This window comes from Crinia signifera, chromosome 2, assembly GCF_055691185.1.
Source record: "Crinia signifera chromosome 2, ASM5569118v1, whole genome shotgun sequence".
Classification (NCBI taxonomy): Eukaryota; Metazoa; Chordata; class Amphibia; order Anura; family Myobatrachidae; genus Crinia; species Crinia signifera.
The window spans coordinates 82,461,560-82,477,819 of record NC_139218.1 but is presented as its reverse complement, the minus strand read 5'-3'; the positions used below and the strand labels follow the sequence as shown (position 1 = coordinate 82,477,819).

Sequence of the window (16,260 nt, the reverse complement as noted above, 5' to 3'; positions counted from 1 at the left end):
GCCTTCAACTGTAGGTAAAGGGGGCGAACAGCCTTTTGCAGCGCTATTTAAATGCCAGCTGAAGAATCCCGACTCGCACCCCTATTCACTAAAAATGCTCGCTATTCAATGAGATAGCAAACACTTTTGAAGTAGATACCACTGCCACAAAGCACGTCAGCTGTCCACAAATTAAATCCCCACCAGAATGGGCATCATTAGGCACGCTTATCAAATTCTACATCTATCAACCATAAAACATATGATTTCCATCCCATCGAAATACACAGTTCATGCAAAACACGTTAAAACGATATTGATGATATCTATATTGTTAATTTTTTAATGAACAGTTTCTTATATAGCGCACACATATTCCGCAGCACTTTACAGAGTAGAGTATACAGTAGTTGAACATTCACTTCAGTCCCTGCCCCAGTGGAGCTTACAATCTATGTTCCCTACCACACATACATGTACACACAGACATTCTAGGGTTAATTTGTTGAGAGCCAATTGAACTACCAGTATATTTTTGGATTGTGGGAGGAAACCGGAGTACCCGGAGGAAACCGATGCAAGTACAGGGAGAATATACAAACTCCGCACAGTTAGAGCCATAGTGGGAATCGAACCCATGACCTCAATGCTGTGAGGCAGTAATGCTAACCATTACACCATCCGTACTGCCCTGTTAATGTTATATAGTGCAAATCTATCATCAGCAGCCATATACTATACTGTATCTTACCTGCGTCATAGAAGGTGTCCAGTACTGCTGTCTCTCCAAAGTCCAGCTCCCCGAAATTGACGCTGGTGAGTTGCGCCCCCTCTCCATCACAAGCTCGGCGCAGGCATTGTAGTGCCCCAGATTCTGGGCTGCCTCCCACGTTGGATTTCAGGCTATCATTCAGCACATACACCACCCGCAAGGATCTCTGTTTGGTTAACCACTGGGTACCCTCACCCCCAGATGTGGGATCAGGAACAGGACACGCTGTGGGGGCTGCAGAAGAGGGACTACACTGGGGATCACCTGCAGATGCTGCCTGCTCTCTGTTGCAGACCCCCAGTTCACCAGGAGCTGGCACTGCAATAAAAGGCCCATTGCCATCCATACTGTCTGGCGCTGCTTCTGTCCCTCCCCACATAGAAGAAAGGGCAGAGGATACTACAGCAGTCACTGGCAGTCTAGGGCAGACACCTAGGTTAATTCACAGCATAATAGACAGCAAAGCAGCTAGGAGTGTCACATTATCTGCTTGTGTGAGAGGTTCTACAGCAGCAACAGGGCAAACCCCTGGAGAAAAATAGCCAAATAGTATATAGTCACACTGACTACACTATACATCCCACAGGTGCCACATAGAGGTATGAGGCTTGGCACATACTGTACATGTAACTATAATCTCTTATATTAGGTATATAAAACAGGGAAAGACAGAGAAAGAACCAATTAGTGCTACAAATAATCCATGCAGGACAGCAGCAGGTAATACAATGGGCATTAGGTTAGCTGGGCAGCGACAGGTGCAGGATAAGAGTATAATAACTATACCCAGGCTGGGGGCAGGCACACGCAGTTGGCATTCCCCTGCTGTGCAGGTACACAGGGCACATGCCAAGCGCCGTTGGAAGTGAATGTATAATACTATCAGTAAAGTCCATAGACACACAGAACTTGTAGAGCAGCAGAGTCCGGGGAGAGTGTGAGCACAGTCGGGCGCTGGGTGGTTAGGGGTTCCTTCCTCATTGCAGTGCCCGCTGCCAACCAAGCCCCCCGGCAGTGATGGCAATGTTATGCACCCTGGCAGGAGGATGGTCTCTCTGCTCCCTGGGTCAGACTGGATATGCAGTGTGCGTGCGGGCTGCTACCTTGTCCTGCGGGAAGTCTCTATTAAGGTGGGCAGCGACAGCAGCAGCATGGTCCTCTCACTCCTCCCCGGGCAGCTGGGGCACCTCCTCCTCCCGTCACACGCCCGCAGCCAGGGTGCACTGGCAGGGCTCAGCGACAGCGAGTCCTCTATGACAGGCAGTCCGAGCCGGGGAGAGTGCAGCATGGACAGGACAGCTGCTGGGAGTGGCGGCTGTACGGGGAAAAGGGCTGAACTTCCAGGGACTTCCTCTCTAAACACAACAGAACACACCACACCCTGACACTGACACCTATACACCTACACACAACACCCTGTCACTGACATTGATTCTCATACATACATACATACATACATACATACATACATACATACATACATACACATACTGTATACACACACACCAATTACAATGGAAATAATTTATTTTAGTTGGTCCTGGTCCACCAACCCGAGGCACCCCTGCAAGGGTCACTCCCAATGCACCCCATGGTACAACAGCACACAGTTTTTGAACCACTGTTTTAATGGTTAGGCAAGCCCCTGGCCACACCCCCTCTGATGACTGGCCACTCCGATAAGCATGGGCCCCTACCGTTACATTCCCTGTGGGCCCTTCTTGTCCCAGTCTGACACTGACACCCCCATCCCCCCAGGACACGTCCAAGTCCAACAGGTTTTTACCCAATCTTATATATAGACTCCTAACATAAATACACGCCCCCTGCCTCCTGAGTATAATCCCTTTTCCAGGGTATGGGTAAAAACCGGACAAGGACAAGACCCCCGGTCCAACGGACCAGACATCAAACTCTGCATTTTGGAGCTTGTAGCAGCCGGTCCAGGGGGTGTCCTGTCCAGGGGATGTCCTGTCCAGGGGGGCTTCATGTGACACCTCTCACCAGGGAGAGGAGGGGGGAGAGAATAAAGCCTCCCTGCATGGTCTGGGCATGTATCAAAAACCGGACGGTCCGGACCACATGGGGAGGGTGTGGTCTCCCCTTCCCCATGTCCCTGGTGAAAGCTATCACAGGGACACCCCCCCCCCCTCCCGGACAAGACACCCCTAGAACGGGACACCCCTGAACCGGACACTACAAACTCCGGACTGCAGATTTTGATGTCCGGTCCAGGGTCTAGTAGTCCGGGTCTGGTTTTTACATAGTCCCCTTTTCCATATAACAAATAATCAGGGCAGATAAAGCTCATACTGGGCGGGATGTATTAATATACATCGCCGCCCTTCGCCTGACAGCCACCGCAATGCTGACGCATATGTACTAACATATGCGGCTAGCATCAAGTTGTGGTGACGGAGACCCCCGCGATACCTGTGATGTGGTCTGCGGGGGTCTCCGTCACATCCCGGCGGCTGCCAGTGTCCCCCTGCGTCTCCTCCTCCCCCTGCAGCCGGACGTCCTCCCGGCTGTGACACCTGCTGGGGGAGGAGTAGATCAGGAGGGGGGGGGGCGCAGACGTCGGGCGGCGATAGAAGCCCATATGCTTTACTGCGCATGCACCACTGCCACTTCTCATGCCGACGCTACCCCTTCCCCATTGTGACCAGGGGCGGATTTAGGGGTGAGGGCGCCCATAGGCACAACAATAACGCCCCCCCCGCCAGCCTCACTATATTATTTTTATTGATTAGTTACAAGCCCTCATTTGATAATAGCCAATTTAATAGAATGATTAAAAATCCAGTAACTGTCACCTTTTCTATCATGTATACATATTTACTAAGTATGACAGTTTACAGAGGCAGTATCTGCATGTCTTATCTATTTACACTCTATTCAAGATGGAATATGATACAGTACAGTGGAAGTATTTTGCGGTTATTGGTACATTTCATGCTGACAGTACCATCACAAGCATTCAAGTGCCGCCCCCAAACATGTGCCGCCCCTAGGCACGTGCCTCATGTGCCTAATGGGAAATTCGGCACTGATCGTGAGGATCCAACCCCTGGGTATCAGCTCCTGCAGCCCTGCCGGTCTTTGGGGCTTTCTTCTCCCGTGTCCCCATGTGCTGTAAAGTGACACACCTCTTACCAGCGTCACTTTACTGCATCTGGGTCACAGCGCAGCAGGAAGCCCCGAAGACCAACACACTTCACCGCAGCAGCAATCCCCGGAGGTGAGTATGATTTTTTTTTATTGTTTTTCATTTTGTTTACGCTTGTTTACACTGTGATCAGCCTGTGCGTCCATGGGACACACACAGCTGATCACCCTGGGTCCCGTCCCCGCACAGCTTTCTCTAACTAGCTGGTGTTATCACAGGGCCAAATTCTATTTTCTTTTCACATGGGTTTTTTTTTCGTAAATTTGGCAAGGTCACCTTTCCCATTATTAATATGGGAAATGCGATCTGCTTACTAAAAAAAAATGTGAATTGAAGGGTTTGTGTATTGTTTCTAAATGTGAGTCTTGTTGCTGGCAAAATATGGTTAGTTAGGGTCTTTATTTGTGCACATTTCTATTACTTTTACAGCTGGAAAATAGAAGAGTGGAAAATAAATATGATGCTCTCTAGGTTGTCAGTTCACAGGTCAATATGAAAGGTTTGTATAAGAAACATTTCCATTCATACAGTATGATGACACAATCCTCATGCAGAAGCGATTGCTGGGGTTGCCTCTAGTATACAGTAGGCATCGGCATTTAAATACAGCATACAGGGACATTGTGTCTCTCCTAGGGAGATGTATTTACATGTCATAGTTGCCTACTCTCCTGCATTCTGCAGGAGACTCCATGAGTTGACAGCAATCTACCTCTCTCCCTGATTAGTCTAGCAATCTCCCTCATTAGTGTTCAATCCAGCACCCGCTATCTTTGAAAACCCATGCAGTTCCTCTTCCCTGCCTGGGGTGTCGCTGTCTGCTGTGGTGTTTCCAGCACAGGTCTGGTTTGCATATCAGTGCGGATATACAGACTACACTGTGTTAGAAGCACTCCAGCAGACAGCGACACCCCAGGCAGGGAAGAGGAACTGCATGGGTTTTCAAAGATAGCGGGTGCTAGAATGAACACTACTCATGTCACCTAGCCCACATTACACTGTTACATTTTTTGGTAAAAAAGGAATGAGCGATAGATACATTTACACTGAATCGTCAGCACCATTTCCCAGCACTTTACCAAGTATAGTATATCTTACTAACTGCTTTGGGGCTCATCTACATTTGGATCTATGTCATTTTAAAATATTCTTCTTAAATGTAGAAGTTCACATCCACGCTTCTAGGTGCCATGTTCACAATCTCTTTTCACAATCTCTGGAACTAGACACGCCCTTTGGGTGGAGTATGACATGCCCGCTCAATGGGGCACTGTGCAAAATTCTATTGCCAATTATAATCTCCCTGAAACTAGCTTTTTTTTAAAGTAGGCAAGTATGTTACATGTCCATCATATTCATACCATGGACCAGGGGCGTAACTCCCAGAGGCAATGGAGGCTCAGGCCTCCGGGCTCCAAGCCCTGTAAAGCAGCACCTGTGAGGTTCACAGTGGGATCCAAATATGACCGATGCTCTTGCAATGGAGCTTTGCGGAGCACATGTTGTCTATACCAGGGGACCTGCTAACATCTGCAATAGGGCATAGGATCGCTCCTGCCTGGTACCACTTAATGCTGCTGGACTCTGAGATGATACACCCCATGTTTGGGATGGGGGGCACCAACCTCCAACTTGCCTCTGGGTGACTGAGATTAATTTAAGTCCCTGCCATGGACACATGAATAACAATAGCAAATATAACTCAGGGCTGAGAACTGTGTTTAGGATACAGATAAAAAAAAGTTGTCTACAAGTTTGACATTGGATTTTAATTGGGTTAACTAATTTGTCTGAACTCACTATGAGGTATTGGAATTTTGGTTGCAAAAAACAGCTTCTAATTGTTGTGTGCGCAGTCAATTAATAGGATAACCTTGCTGCTTATTTTTGGAATCTGATAACATTTGAAGACACTTATACATTATGGCTTTATTCACACATACTGCTGGGAAATGGATCTTGCATGATGTATATGCAGTTTAGTTATGTGTTGCATTTTGCCAATACCAATTAATGTACTAATGATGCATATTAATTATTAACACATGAGAATGGGGGCATTGCATTCTGAAATTTTAAATGAGAATAACACCACTGTTATTATACCTCAATACAAAACTGTTATTATACCTGTTTCTTATTCGCTGTTCAAGCGTTATTAATCTGTAAAAAGTGCAACAACGCAGATGCTTGTGGACAATACCTTAAAGGTATTAGGTATTGGAGCCCATTTACTGTTACATATTTGTGGTTTATTCCAATTATAGGCAAATATTAAGTTCCCCCCAAATGTATATAGCAATGTGTGTTGCGATCCAATATTAAATGTGTCCAATAATGAGAGTGGAAGTTTCTTGTTGTCAATTCTTCTAAAACTCTTCTAAAATGTGTTTTATGCTACTGCCCTCTCCTGGTTATACTGTAGCTGTGTCTTCTCTCAGTTACAGAAATAACGGGCAAAATTTAATAGGGTGCGGTTTTGTTTTGTTTTTGCTATTTTTTTCGCAAAAACTGACATTTTCGGCCATTTTCCAAAAATCGCATCCCAAAATACGGGGGACAAAATGACTAGGGGTCCCCCGTATTTCAAGAACCAGCACCGGGCCCAACCAGCCAGCAGGGTAATGCCACAGCAGGGGGAGACTTTTTATACATGCCAAAGCACCCTGACCGGTCAGCATGGGCAGGGATCCTGGGGAAATGGGGACCCCCCAAAAGAAGGCCCCCCCCCCTCCAGAACTTACCTGCCCATGCTGAAGCCTGGGGCTGTCCTCGATGCCCCTGGGCTGTGGGCATCGAGCTGATTCTGTGTAAAAAATAGATGAAAAACTATTCTCCTATACCGTGGAACTATGAGTCCCAGCAAGCCTCCCCCGCATGCTTGGAGAACAACAAGTCCCAGCATGCGGGGCATTAACCACTTGAGATTTTCCGGGCTCAGCTGCACTGCCGCAGCGGGCTGTCCCGGAAAATCTCCGGGCATACCACTATTATACAATAGGTGCGCGCCAGTGGTGTCCAGGTGTGCACCACTGGCACAGCACCTCTACAGCACACCCCTGTGACCAGCTCCAGTCCCCCCAGGACCTTTGCTCTGGCGATTGGTACGCCGGAGCTTCCCTGACACGCCCGGCACCAGCCAGGCCCTCATTAATTTTACAGTGACGTCGGCGGCAGGCTCGGGTATGGTCGGCCAGGCTCGGGGGGACTCAGAAGCGCTCAGGCACCCGAGTCCTCCTGCGAACATTCCCCAGCCTGCCGCCGACGTCACTGCTAAATGTGACAGGCGGCTTAGGCAGGGGGGAGAGAGGGAGCAAGGAAGCTCCGGCGTATTAACGCCGGAGTGGAGGCGAGGGGGTGGGGCTGCTTCTAGCTTTCCGTGGTGGGTTTTGCTGGGGCAGGATAAACCTGCCCTGGTAGGTTTGTCCTGCCCCAGCAAAACCCACCACTCAAGGGGTTAAAGGGCCCGCTGGCACTTGTAGTTCCACAGTAAAAGAAATAGTTAAATAAACACACTGACACCCATTAAAAATAAAACTTTAATACATCCAAGCCCACACATACTGATACTTACCTATCTTGAGCCTGTAGGTAGGTCCCTGGGTCCGGGACTCCAGGGCTGAAGAGTCCGGGGTCCAGGATCCGAAGAAATCCATAGGGGGACCTGTGGAAGAAAATCCTACTCACCAAGGTCCTCAGGAGAAGATCTGTCCTCTTGATCCGATGTAGTCCAGGTCTTCTTTAAAAAAATTGCGTCTACTCCCGCTGGTACCCGTCTGACGAACTAGCCGGCTAATAGGTTAGGCGGGTCCTGATGACACTGTTCCGGCGGTGTGCGGGTCACAGCTATGGAACGCACGCCGCACTTCTGAGAGAGAGGGATAAGCTTCAACTTCCAAGGGTGGTCTTGAAAAAGGTCCCTGAGTGGACCGAAACGTCGACCAATGCACTGTGAATAAAACTATCTGCTTTGGATGATTTAACAGCCTGGTGAGTGCGCTCTGTAAAATTGACTATATATGTGTGTGTGTGTGTGTGTGTGTGTGTATATATATACTCATTATATGCCTGACGACGGGGGTATGCATCCCGGAACATTGCATTAAACTTTGACACCTTTACAAGTCCTGGAGTGACGTGTGGTGAATCCATCTCCATCAGGGATATATATCTAGTAAGACACAGTGAAAAGTAAACCCTTACTGGAGAAAAAAAAGGTAGCACTCAGCGACTTTTCAAAGGTGCAAAAAGTGCAGTGCTTTAATGCAACCTTTTCAAGGTCAGGACACCTGAACATCAGGCTACACAGCATGTGAAAAAAGTGCAGACAATACAAAGTTATATACCGGGACCCCACACCGGAAGAGCACGCCGCACTATGAGTGGAAGTGACATCCCATGTCCTATACCCCCTTTATGTTATCCAACTTTGCCATATCTTGCTTCCCTGACCCACTTGGTAGTGACCAGACTCTTTTTTGGGCCCCCGGAGGTGTTGGGACTGCAGGTGTTAGTGGCTGTGATCCTAATCTGGACCCAATCAATGTCCTCTACTCCATCTATTTAATGCAATTTTGCCATATGTTTCACACTGTGTAGTGTCCAATCCCTTTTTGGGCTCCCAGAGGGGTTGGGTTTGGGTCTAAGTAGCAGTGAACTTAAACTGAATCCAATCAATGTCCTCTACCCCTCTATGTTATGCAACTTTGCCATATCTTGCTTCCCACACCCATTTTGTGTAGTGGGCGTACCCAGTGGCGGATTCAGGTGGGATGGGGGCACGCGGGCACATGCCCCCTGTCATTTCTGACACAGCTTGTAGCTGAGGACCGGGGGTTTCCAACGAGCCTGGTCCCGCATCGCTAGCAACCAGGGAACCTGAGATACCTCTGGACAAATCTCGAACGTTTTCCCCATAGAATTACATGGGACCAGCTAATTTCGACCCCCACCCAGTTCCGATGGCTGCCAGTTCCCCCCCAGCATCACTGAAGCTCATGGTTGATCTCAATCTCATTCAAACCCAAATCGCTGGGCCTTCATTCTGATACCAGGCTGGTCCATATGGGTCATTTCGTTTTGGGGGTCTGGCAGTTCTCCTAGACTACTGTCTTCCACTGTGGCCCTCTCACACAGACCCAGGATGGCTCTGCACATGCTCAGTAGTAACCTTAGCTGCCGTCTTGGTACAGGGAATGAAGCTTGTGCAGTATAGCACCCGACATTTAACAGAAATGACATTCCATTCCAAGATTACTTACGTACACAGGTTCTGTAGTTCATTGGCTGCTACTCTAGTGATTCCCAAACATTTTTTGAATCATAGCACCCTAGACTATCAGTATTTGTTTTTCATGGCATCTCAAGGAGAAACGTTTCTTATAGAGAAATTAATTAAATTACAATTACATTAATTGTGTTTTATGTCATTCCTAAGGTCAGATATGTGGTAAGGGACATGATTTGCTTTTGTTCGTCCATATATTTTAGGATTGGAAGCCACAAATAGTGATTATGCCTATTAAATTGATAATCAATCATTTGTATGGGTCCTGGACCACCAACCCAAGGAAACCCTGCAAGAGGCACCCCAGGGTGTCATGGCACACAGATTGGGAACTACTGTGCTACTCTATACTGTTGAAACAAAAACTCAGGGACCTACAGTATTTGTCAAAGCAGATTTGCAGAATATTCCCAAAACAACAGCTATTTCCAGGCGTACACGCACATTTTGTATCCTTGAGTGTATGCAGGGGATCTCATGTCTTTGTTCAAAGAAAAAGCCCCCATAGGTTTTTATTGGAGGTGCTTGACTGAAGTATTTACTTATTATTCTATCACCTTGGCATTGTCTTTACTCTAATTACATGCCATGTTCACTGATAATCATCTGCTGAATGTTCCAACAAACAACAGGTGGGACACAAATGAATGCTACATCCCTGTGATCAGTGTCCATTTAGTGCCGGCAGACGTGTGTGTGTGTGGGGGGGGGGACGACGACAGCTTCCGAAGTTCTGGTTCTCACCCCCAGCATGGTTAGAAATTGGGGTGTAACAAAAGAACATAAACCAGGGGGTGTGGCCTAGTGCACATAAAACCAATAATAAGAATGTTGGGTGGTGTGTAACACTGAACATAGACATATTTATATGGTCTAGACCAGGGATGGGGAACCTTGGCTCTCCATCCATTGTTGAACTACATATCCCAACATGCACTGCAACAATTTTAGCATGGGCAAATAGCAAAACTGTAGCAGAGCATGCTGGGATGTGTAGTTCAGCAACAGAATCAAAGATCCCCATCCCTGGTCTAGACAGATGAAAACAAATTGTTGATTCATTACTCTGGCTCAGTGCAAACTTTGCACCTAATGCATGTTAGTACATGAGTCCTACATAATGAAATCAGGTTATTTCATGAAGAGCTTATCTTATTTATTTGCTTTTTGTTTTAATCTGCATACATATATCCTGATCACTGAGAGGGATAATAGCAATAACTATTAAATCCACTTGTGGATTCCAGGATTGGCTATAATACTGTATGTGATATGGTCAGGGAGCACATTCCATGAACACGTGTAGTTTTGTTCTATGTTCCAGACTGGAAAGCAGCCATGTAAATGCATTGGTATGATAAACCTCTAAGGAGCTAAAGGCAATAACATGAGACTTTTGTGCACATTTTACTTGCCAAAGTACAAGATATGTGACACAAAAAGCTATTAGAAAAATAGGATTATGTTAATGCAGAAATCTAATAAAATTCAATGCAAATATGTTCTATATTAATAATTAACCGTAACTAATATTAAAGTGTAATTATACAGCATCAAAATATATTAAGAATTGAATTGATACTTATCTCCTCTTGTGCGTCCTGCTTCTTTAATCTCCCCTTAATTATTAATGTTTTTTTGGTACTGCTTTCCTAGCACGGCGCCCACGATCTAGATTGTACAATCAGTACATCTAGATTGTATGTGTGGGGCTGATATCTCAAGCATCTCATGCATCTTATGTGTTTGTGCGGCATAAGATGCATGAGACGATGCAATCGACACAATCGACGAGATTTTTACATTGGAATCAATGTAAAAATTTTAATTTCTAACCCCCCCCCCCCCCCTCATGGGTGAAATGGCCCCCCCATTGTTAACGCCACCCCACTATTGACGCCAACCCAAAGCGTGGCGAGCGGCGGCGGTACGCTTCCTCCGACCTTTTCATACCCCCACTATCCACGTCGGCGTGGAGTGGACTATTTAAATAGTGTGGCGAGCGCAGCGAGCCCGAAGCGTGGCGAGCGCAGCGAGCCCGAAGCGTGGCGAGCACAGCGAGCCCCGCGAGGGGACGCGGAATACATGTAAAGTAGTCCGCGTCCCCTCGCGGGGCTCGCCACGCTTCGGGCTCTATATAAAATCGCTTCGGGCGCTATATAAAATCAACTCCACGCCGACGTGGACAGTGGGGGTATGAAAAGGTCGGAGGACGCGTACCGCCGCCAATCGCGGGCACGCTTCGGGTTGGCGTTGATAGTGCTGTTGGCGTTAACAATGGTTATTGGGGCTCACGATATTTTATCTCATGGATCTCATGCATTTTATGGATGCATAACATCCATGAGATTAAAAAATCGGGTCCATCGCGTTGATTGTATGCCTTAAGTACCTTAAACTTAAGGCATACAATCAATGAGACGGACACCGTGCTAGGAAAGCAGTACCGTTTTTTTTCAGTGTAAACATTGATCCTTCATGCAGCAAAGGGTTCCTTGTGAAACGATTCCACAGCATTACCCCATTGTATAACACACATATGAGATATACCCAGCCTTGCATTAGAAATGACTTATAAAATATGCAGAACTCATTTATTATACATATAAAACATCAAAAGATAAGATTATTATCATAGTTCAACTTATTTTTACTGTTTTGTTCACAACTGTAAAGCACAATTGAATATGCCGGTGCTACAGTATATACGTAACTGTTAGCATAGGGTGAGGCAAAAAACCCTCCCAGATTCTAAATGTTAACAAAAAAAGGTATGGTAAATGCTATTATTATTATTAGTAGTAGTAGTATTATTATTAATTATTATTATTTATTTATATGGCACCACAAGGGATCCGCAGTGCTCAATTACAGAGTACATATGCATTAAGGGCCTGATTCTGGTGGGTTTGCAAATGAAAACTCCTAAATGGACAAGACCATGTGCACTGCGGGTGGGGCAGATGTAACATGTGCAGAGAGAGTTACATTGGGGTGGGGTGTGTTAAAACTGATATCTATACTGAAGTGTAAAAATAAAGCAGCCAGTATTTACTCTGCACAGAAACAAAATAACACCCCTAAATGTAACTCTCTGCACCTGTTACATCAGCCCAGCGGCATCCCCTGCACCCTCTATAGAGGCTGATGATGAGGGTGCCGCCACAGTGACTGACTCACGCCGGCTGCGTGCTTTCACTGACAGACTCCTCTGACGGGAGTCATGGGAGCAAGTGAAGTTCTGCTGCTGGGCCGCCCACATTTCTCATCACCACTCCTTTCTCAGTGGGCAGGAGGGGGTCCCCCCACTGCCACTGATACGACAGGATTGTCCCTGGCCATGCTATCTCTCTAACCTGAGTCTGGGCTGCATGTCACACTGGCTGCAGAGGAGGGGGCAGGATGAAGGAACCCTGCGGTACACAGCTAATACACCGTCCAGAACTTGCTGGTCCAGGGTAAGTCTTGTAGACCACTACCCCAGCATAACAATAACAACTCCTCCCCTCACCATTGCATGGCTCTAATCATGTGATAAGTGGCGTTACCCCCCCCCCCCCCCCCCCCCCCCGGGCTGCTTCAAGATTTTTCGCGGGCTGGATTTAGTTACCAATCCGCCCCTGCATAGAAGCACCCTGCATGTTTATAATGTCATAATGGACATAGATGGGCTTGCTTGAAGAAGATAATACAAAACCGAAGAAATGACCAGACACACTGGCAACTTGTTACATCTGGAAGTGCTGGAGAGCTGTCATTGGTGGTTAGAGAATGTCTGGACTTAATACTCTCCAGTGACAGGTACTGCCTGACCAATTCACCAGACTTCCTTATAATCAGAGGTGAGTGGTTCGGTTTAGACTCGGTTGCGTTGGTCCAATTCCGTTTCCAGCCATGCGCTTCAATGCATTCTAAGCATTATTAATTTTATATTATTTTATGGTACTTATGTAGTATCTGGGCTGCCGATTTTTTGATTGTATGCCTTAAGTTAAGGCATACAATCAGATGCGATGCGATGCGATATCGCATCGCATCGCATACGATGCGATGCGATGCGATGCGATGACCCGATTTTTCCATAGGATTCAATGTTAAAATGGACTGAGTCCATTTTAACATGGAATTCAATGGGAAAAAGGGGTCCTTTTCATACCCCTACTATCCAAGTGGGCATGGAGTTGGATATAAACCTGTGGCGAGCGTAGCGAGCCACCGAGCCCGAAGCGTGGCGAGCGAAGCGAGCCCCGCGAGGGGACGGTATTCTGTGTCCCCTCGCGGGGCTCGCTACGCTCGCCACGCTTCGGGCTCGGTGGCTCGCTACGCTCGCCACAGGTTTATATCCAACTCCATGCCCACTTGGATAGTAGGGGTATGAAAAGGACCCCTTTTTCCCATTGAATTCCATGTTAAAATGGACTCAGTCCATTTTAACATTGAATCCTATGGAAAAATCGGGTCCATCGCATCGCATCGCATCGCATGCGATTTGGTCGGGTGCGATGCGATGCGATGGACCCGATTTCAAAATCGGCAGCCCAGTTACTACATAAGTACCTATTTTATTTCATGTTTCTGAACTTGTTCCTTGTATTACTGTATTTATCAATAAATTGTCCCATTTGCTATTCATTTATACTGCATCATGGAGAATGTATTGCTTATCATTGAGGAGTACTGAATAACCTCTGGCTGTAATCAACATCTATGACTGACTGCAGAACAGGAAAAGGATTTCTCTGATGTACACTGAATAATAAGACATCCACAACGTAGACTATATGCCCTTGTCTGCTACATTTTTGTTTAATAATGCCAAACTATCAGATAGAGGCGGATTTTCTACAAGGCAAACTAGGTGCCTGTCTAGGGCTCAGCATGTCCCTAGGGGCCCTTATGAAGATGTAACCTGGCTATCCAAAACGCTCCCAGCGGAGCATTGCCCGACTACCGCTTGACGTCACATGGATCTGCCTAGACTCCCCAAGTCCCTTTGATAGGACAAAAATGTTTGGACACACAAAATAGTTTCATCCACTGTATGTGGGCAGTCAGTTTACTTTAAAAAAGAAAAAATATACATATAAAATGACACACACAGCCGATGTAATTTAATTCTTATTTTATTGATCTTTTTTGGGAATATTTCACGTAAACAAATTTCCTTTTTAGCAAACACAAATAAAAGGTAATTTCAAAAAACAAACAATTCTTTCGATACTTGTGTATTATCACGGCATCCCCGATGTCCATCGTAGGGCATTGTATCGGTCGCATCGCATCGCATGTGATGCGACCTGATTTTTAATTGTACAGGTACCCTGATGGGTTCCTATGTTAAATGCACCACCAGACCCGATAGAAAGGCTATTGCTTGACGTCACCAACGTGATGACGCGGCGTCACCGATGATCTCTGGTACATGCGCAGTAGGCAATGCGGACCAGCGAAGTGCTGCTGCGCGAGAAAGGGGCCCTCTTCCAGGAGATATCTCAGAATTCCGGGAGTCTCACGGACATTCCGGGAGATTCGGCAACCCTGATATATATATATATTAATTATAGTGGTGGCAGAATGAAAGCATGACGGGGAAGGGATGGAGTTTAGGTGGGATAGGAAGGACATGACAGGGGGAGCGGGGGATGAGGAAAAGAGCAGCTAATAAGGGTGCAAATACTTATACCCCTTTTCCACTAGCAACCAGGGTCAGACCCAGCAATTTGTCCCTAGGTCAATGCCGGGTTGGATTTACCAAATAACTGGAGATACTGCGCCAATTCTATTAAAGCACAATGGGTGTATCTAACTGTACAAATACACAAATAAAATTCAGTTGTACATCAATCATTTATTATAAATGATAAAACTGATTAGGCGGCCACCTAAAAATAAGTTTGACACAAATATACGGTATAGAAATATACATTTTTTTACATTAACAGTATTTCAAGGTATATGGAATTTGACATAGCTTATGACTATAACAGTGGAAACATTTAAGCTATTGCAAATTGCTCATTTAAATGTACAAGGTGTTACTGTGGGTTGGTGTCGAAGACATGATGATAATTAGTTCCCTCCACACCAGATGGCTGATGGAAGCCAGGGAAACCGCAGTGCAAGGTTAATTCTTGAAGGAAGCGTAAGGAATAATGTCAAAGTCTTTGTTGGGGGCAATTAGGGCATTAGGTCTGGTCCAAGTCTCCTTCTTGACTTGTTTCGCTGTTTGGGGGTACAGCTTTATCAAAAGTGATGATGTCTTCGACACCAACCCACAGCGTGGCCAAACCCTGGCCTCTCCGCCAATCATCTGAAGTGGTAACCTCATCTAGTGCCCTGACTAGTACTTGGATTACAAAAACTCCAAAATCTAACCCGTCACCCACAAGATTGTGGGGAAGACTGCTATAATGCTATCCTAAAGGGCAGCGGCATTGGGTAACTATAATCAATGGGCACATCTATTCTACTTCAACAATTTCCTTTCCTACCCCCTATCAGCAATAGCCTTTCCATCACGTCTGGACAATTGTCGTTCAACAACAATCTTCAGTCCCCTCACCTCCCTCTGTTTTTTTTTTTTTCAAACACATTTTATTGAAATGGTCACAGGGTACATTAATTTGTGTCAAGGCGACATTTCTTTCCTTGTTTGACAAAAATACACCTCGCAGGGTGACCATATTTTTATTTTTTTTTAAAAATTACAGACATACATAAACATAGAAATTAAAAGAAAAACGCAATAACATATAGAGTCATAAGCAATGTGTGATACAGTCCTAAATTGGCTTCACCTCTATTGACATACAATTCTTATTTATCAAACCACCCTACACCATATCTGGGTGTAATCTCTGGCCTTTAGGTCGAGTGATCCACCAATGTACCATATCAATTTGAAACTTCAGTTTAATAAACAAGTAAAGATTAAACAAACTAGACAAGACAAAGGAAAGGTATGGGGAAGGGTAGGTAATGAGACACCTATGGCTAAATTCCGAAAGGAGATCAAGGTATGATGATCCGCGTTACATGTGGGTTACAACCATC

General features: G+C 46.0%; 1 protein-coding gene across 4 annotated transcripts in view; it reads right to left on the bottom strand.

Moving 5' to 3' along the window:
- MAP3K15 (mitogen-activated protein kinase kinase kinase 15) overlaps positions 1-16,260 on the bottom strand; it is a 249,258-nt gene that overhangs the window by 177,637 nt on the left and 55,361 nt on the right. The window contains exon 1 of one of the 4 annotated variants that reach the window (XR_014470326.1): positions 731-2,144. The exons of 1 other annotated variant lie outside the window; for it this stretch is intronic. Coding sequence is in view for 2 of the 3 variants with exons in the window: in XM_083172489.1 (XP_083028615.1) it covers positions 731-1,130 (400 nt within the window). In the remaining variant the exon portion in view is untranslated. Of the gene's footprint in view, positions 1-730; positions 2,145-16,260 lie in introns of those variants that run through there. 2 more of the 4 variants (XM_083172489.1, XM_083172490.1) reach the window with 2 other exon arrangements.